At 30.7% G+C, this 6,312-nt stretch overlaps 1 protein-coding gene across 3 annotated transcripts; it reads left to right on the forward strand.

The window, feature by feature from the left end:
* Positions 1 to 963: 963 nt before the first annotated feature.
* LOC132918636 (uncharacterized) lies at positions 964 to 6,073 on the forward strand. Of its 3 annotated transcripts, none has more exons than XM_060980030.1 (2): positions 964 to 1,598; positions 5,135 to 6,073. In XM_060980030.1, exons 1-2 carry the CDS (start codon positions 1,587 to 1,589, stop codon positions 5,750 to 5,752), a joined length of 630 nt encoding a protein of 209 aa, XP_060836013.1. In that variant the 5' UTR covers positions 964 to 1,586; the 3' UTR covers positions 5,753 to 6,073. The 3 variants fall into 3 exon arrangements, with proteins under 3 accessions (XP_060836013.1, XP_060836020.1, XP_060836006.1); XM_060980037.1 differs by lacking the exon at positions 964 to 1,598 and adding an exon at positions 4,530 to 4,681; XM_060980023.1 differs by lacking the exon at positions 964 to 1,598 and adding an exon at positions 4,730 to 4,998.
* Positions 6,074 to 6,312: the final 239 nt, after the last annotated feature.

The raw sequence follows: 6,312 nt of genomic DNA on the forward strand, positions 1-6,312 counted from the left end.
AGTCATTGGAAGATCCAAACCGATAAATGTATACAAGACGATTCGGCGGCGAGTGGGTTGATATCGCACGTAAATAGCATTAGAGTCTTCTAAACACTAAAGTATAATACTTAGTATTATAGTATGTAGAAAAACGTATACATACGTTGCAATCAGTTGATTATTGTTAACGAAATCAGTTGATGGCACGGATTAAGATATACTAAGTATATCTCTCAGTCCGTAGTTGATGGAGCCACTTGTTTAACATTTTTAAATAATATTGACAAATCGTCCATAAAATAATCATACCCACATGCTACTCAATCGTTATTTCTAGTGCGTTGCTCAAGCAACACACGAACATAGTTGACTATATTAAGCGCCACCGCAATACGCCCGCGGTAGACCTACATTAACCCATTTAATAATAAAATATTGTTGTCCAAATGGTTTGCAATAATAATGCATATAGTCGAAATTTATTACAAAAACAACAAGTACTACAAGTAACACAATAAACCACAACAACAATATTATCTCAACAATTTTGTGTGTATATATATATTAAATTATGTTACCTACTATACATTATATATATATATATATACGATTTAGTGCTATATTAGTATATTACAGTGAAACCTATATATATAAGGGACAGTGAGTGTCAGTGACGCTCACGGAACCATCAAGTGTTTGTTATACATAGTATATATCGTACTATATCATTATAATTAATGATATTACGTATATAGGCCGGTATACGCATAATTAAACATACGTCATACATAATAATAAATATACTATACATATTTTCATACTTATCAAGGTATGAGGAACAATAAATATTGCTGTCTGTGTCCATAATAATGAGGGTTTATTATATATAGACAGATTGAAAACCGAAATACGCTGGCAAACCTTATCTATATTTTTTTTCCGTGGGACTTATGGTTTTGTTTAATGAGAAAGATGTTCGTTAATTCGGATTTCATTCTATGATAAAAAAATGTGTCTATATTGTACTGTACATATACGTATATATTTAAAAATTATTAGACCTGCACGCATGCATAGGACACATACACACATTGCACATTCGCCGAAGTCACTGGGTCAAGTCTCTAATACATGATGGCGTGGGCTAAACTGGTATTATTCATTAAGGTGTTTACACCCATGGGGCAGTCTTGCATAACGACGACGATACGCTGTAGCGTTAAAAGACAGTTGCAAACCGCGCGAAACGAAGAGTCGTCTTGGTGCACGCTGCCGCGTGGTTGTCTGCAAATGGTTCTATAACTATAGTCTATAAGTATCTCGTACCTAACAGCGCGACATAATTACGCGATACGTGGTATAAGTAACTATCGCTGATCAGTGCGCAAACATCACAAATAAAAGTCCCTTATTACCAAATTTGTTTTTTTTTCACACGCGTGCGTTGAAAATGTCTAGGGACCTGTTGTTAAAATAATCTCTCGCCAGTCTTAGCCTGTACTTGAAGTTGTTAACCACACGGTGAAACTATAATAGCTGGTACTTATAAACGCTGCGATACCTATTGCTGCGGTGATCAATTCATTGCGAGCTGCCACACGAAGATGAAAAATGTGGTAAATATTATATTATATCTCAAACTTCTATTATCTAGATAAAATATTCACTTATAGATACTTACGTTAACAGATGAAACATTAATATTGCACATAATATAGGTTTACCTATTAAGTAAATGAGTAATATATGAATACTTGGTCTTTTTATACTTTAAAATACTTAAAACTTAAATTCACTTTTTATTTAAATTCTTACATAATTGTTATTTAAAAACTTAGTTCATATAAATATAAAATATTAAATTATCGCTTAGAAGAATACAATTAAGTAATAAAATAATACATTTTATTTTTTATTAAAAAGTAGAATTTATAATTATTAGGAAATAGACACTGATGATTAAAAATTATTAGAAGTTCGTCAAAATCGCCAAAAATTGCAAACTATTTTGTAGTTGAAAATTCATAAAAACTTTTCTTTTTATATCTAAGTTTTGAAAATGTAATAAAAGATTTCTTATAAGTATATTTCATATTAAAACTATAAAATCTAAAATATATATCAAGGCAATTATTTTTTTATGTATATAATGACATTTTAAAACGCAATACTTTAGGCAAAAAACCTACTTTATTACTAATAATAAAATAAACTAATAGCGATGTAATAAAAACACTTATAAAATATGATAAATAATTGAGTAGAAATTTTTTTTCCTATGCAATTATTCAAATAATTGAATGATATATTATGGAATTCAAATTTAACACATTCATTACAGTGACTTACTCGGCAGTTGCTCCTCAATGATGAGATTCACTCGGAACTTATTAGTTATTACTTATTATATACTGTACAGGAAAGCGATTTCCTATATTGCGCCTTGATACTTATAATTTACCATGACTGGCATGATTCGATGGTTTTTTTTTTAAATTCCATTATTATTTATGAATAATTTTCTTATTGTTTTTCACACATATTTAAGTGTTATATTTTTGTGTTATTACAGGATTCCTCAACAGTATTGAGCTGAAATTCCTTTAAAAAAATTAAATAAATAAATATAAATATAATCCCAATTTCGATTAACAAATTATAAGTTTCAAATCAAGCATCGTGTACCGAACCATGGTTAGGACTTAAAATAGGTTTAAAGTAAACAGTAATTGTACGAAATATAAATTATTGAAGATGGTAGATGATAGATATACATACCTTATTATTCAGTGCTCGAATTGGTGGGGGGAGTTGCGCAGGGGGACGGAGCTTCCCTACTATTTTTTTTTGCGTATCCCAACTTTATTTTTTCACAGTAACGGGGTGGGGGACAGTACAAACTTAAATCCAAAATAATTTTTATTAAAATGTGGATTTAAATTTATAATATAACGAATTTTACAATTTTTAGTATCAAAATTATTTTTGATAATAGTTTATTAATTTATTATTATTATTATTATTATCATCACTTCTATAGCCCTATATATTTTTTTGTAGTTTGCTTATTAATTAATTATAATATCACACTATTCTTTACCTATAATTTATTGTACATACCTATCTATTCAGTATTCTGTGGACTAGAATGAATGTAGAATTAAAATATCTGTGTAGTTAAAAAGTGGCATTCGAAATATAAGTAAGGTTGGTAAGGGAGTGTGGGGGCTAGCCATGCTTGGAATGCAGTTTTTAAATCGTTGGATTGAGCTCCTCTACTTAATTTTTCCCAATTCGAACACTGCTATTATTATATCTATTGTAATTTTACTTTTAGTTATCAATAGTGTTTAAAAATAGTATTACATTTTTCTTTATAACATTGTTATCCAATAACGAATTAATCGAATAATCGTGGAAAAACAAATATCGTAAATTAGGTAGTTAGAGTAGACAGAAAAATGTAGGTAACAATATTTTTATTGATGACAAAAATTGAAAAATCTCATGATCAATTCTATATAATAATACCTACCTACTATATTCGTAACTTCGTAAAACAGTTGTTCAAATACCTATTTATACTACTCTAGAGTCTAGACTCTATTAATTGGCTGTTAAGTATACCTATATGTATTGTATATGTTTATAAACATGTACAGTGCATAGTGCATACACAATTTATATGCATAGTGTATTAAACATTTTTTATATAACTATAATCTTAATTAGGTACATATTGAGATAAAAATTGCAAATCGATAAATTATTTAATTTTATTGACTTAGTAAATCAAGAGAATATAAGTTTTTAACGTAGAATTGTAGCGACGATCCAAATTCAGTACGATACCCACCTATTTTGACAACAATATTAAAATATAGATATATCACCTAAAATCGAAATAATTATATATAGTAAGCGACTGGATGACAGGCGTATCTCGACTCTTGAAAAATTCAGTAACCTATATATTTATTAATATATTTATAATTTAATCGTTCGTTATACTTTATGGTTTTATTATACGAATAATTAAATGATGCTGCTCAATAATATAATTTTAAAATGTTAAAATGAAAATTTATATAGATATATGATAAAATTATATTTGACTAAACCAGTATTGTTTTTTAATAATAATTCCAAAGAACGTGTATTATTCTATTATGTGTACATTTATACAAAATAATAATATTATTGTTTGTTTTAAACCTAATGACAAACTTCAAAAAACATTGGGTAATCATTATGAAACACAAGAGGTAGCATTATTGCAGACGTTCGTGAATAAATAAAAAATTTTATCGGTTGAGATCATAAATAATTGAATAGCTACATAATTACATCTATAGGTATAAAGTACCTATTTTACATACTTAAAAAAAATTATCACTCTTTGTCATATAATATAAATAAAACTGTGCAACAACCATTAATCACTAATCAGTTATATAACGCTAGTTAAAAAATGTTTGGTAAGTTTTAATAAGTCAACTAATACTCTATTTTAAAAGCTAATGCAAAAAATTAAATCAAAAAATTATATATAACTGATCTGTGTTCTGTGTGACTCGTTGTTTAATTAATAAGTAATAACTAACTGTATTATATTAAATGATATCATTTTTTTCGATGAAAACCTACAATAGTTTTATATTCAAATTGTAGTGGGCGCCAGGTGAAAGATTTTTCATAGGTAATTTTATTGAATTTAGGGATATTAAGATTTTGAACACCAAATGTGTTTTTCGCTAAGAAATCAACAGATCTACTCATTATTGGTATTAAAAATTTGTTAACTTATTCCTACAAGGATAAAACAAAAGTATAGAAAATTTGATTTAATTATTTCAAGTAGAAAACACGTGTTTTCAAAATCTATATTACATTATTAAAACGATTGGTATACCCAAATGTTGAAAATTAAATGCTATACCTAAGGTAGAAAATCAGCACTTCCGAATGAGAACTTCCAAATCCGGACAACACAGTTCATTCCTTATATCGACATCGGTATTTATCAATATTATATTATACGGCACACTAATTATAATATTTGAATGATTTTAGTCAAAATCGCATGCATATAGGATTGTTTTCAAATTGTACCGATTTAACTAAACAATATGATGAGTATTCGTTTTTGCAGTGTCTGCAGTTGGTGGCCTTTCTGTTTGCCACGTGTACAATGGTCGTCGTTGTTTCCGCGGTAGAGTTCGATCAGAGGCAGCCTTCGCTGTACGGTAACGAATATTATTACTACGGCGGACACACCGCGGCGGCGGCCGATTCAGAGAATGAAGAAGAGTCGCAGCGCACCCATCACGTAAAGCACAAGTTAAAGAAGCTCAAGAAGCGGCTGCTGCTACAGTGCTTGTTGGGACACAGCCGGCGGCGGCGCGACACGTCCGCGGCTTCTGGCCGATTTTTACTTCCGATCGTATTGCAGAGCACCAACGTCAACGTCGGTGCCGGCGGACAGCAGCATCAGCAGCAGTCACATCACGGCGGCGGATGTATGCAAATGTTTGGCGATGACAGTCACGGTCCCCTTCAGGGCTCGCTACCGTCGTTGGGCTCGTTGGGTTCGCCGTTAGGCTCGCTGGGTTCGGCTCTCGGTTCGCTGGGCTCGTTCGGGCCGTCGGTGACGGAAAATCCGGAGGAGGACGAGAGCGGCAACCGCAACGGTTTGTACTCCCCCAACTGGAACAGATACGCCAGGCAGTTCCGCCGCAACTTTGTCAGGCCGCTGTATCGACTGTTCTAGGCACGTATAGTCGTTTCGGCGCAGCAATTATAACTTCCAACTGGACGTCTAAAATTAAACTGATACCAGTGTAGGTTATCTCTGCAGTTGTGGGACTCCTTTCATGCGTTTTTCTTTGCATTAAATGTCTATTGACTATTTTATTATTGTAAAACCAACCATTTATTGTACATAATATAACATATATGTATATAGTTCGTATTTTTTCAAAAATACGTTTTTTATTTAACTATTTTAATCGTGATCATTTGTAACTTGTAATTTGTAAGTAATTATTTACATATGCGTAATAAAAATAAACAGTTTACTTTATAAGGGCAACACGGCTAAATTTGGTCCAAAAAAAGACACCGCGAATAGTTTGGGAACCGCTAGCGCTGGTTTAAAATTTAGTACAAAATATACAATTAAGAGCGTAAGTCAATACAAATCTATGATAGTGTAGTTAGTAAAACCTAAAGATATGCGAGTTACAATTATTAAAATTAATTTACGTTAAGTTAATCTATAAGTTAAATTTAACAAATAATACATTTTAATCTAAATGTTTAAAGATAACA

Source organism: Rhopalosiphum padi, chromosome 1 (assembly GCF_020882245.1).
Source record: "Rhopalosiphum padi isolate XX-2018 chromosome 1, ASM2088224v1, whole genome shotgun sequence".
NCBI lineage: Eukaryota > Metazoa > Arthropoda > Insecta > Hemiptera > Aphididae > Rhopalosiphum > Rhopalosiphum padi.

Excerpts from the sequence above, each read along its gene's own strand:
- LOC132918636 (XM_060980023.1), top strand. The coding sequence starts at position 4,948 with ATGAGAACTTCCAAATCCGGACAACACAGTTCATTCCTTATATCGACA. Across the intron at positions 4,999-5,134 it reads CATTCCTTATATCGACATCG|TGTCTGCAGTTGGTGGCCTT; the intron begins GTATTTATCAAT and ends TCGTTTTTGCAG.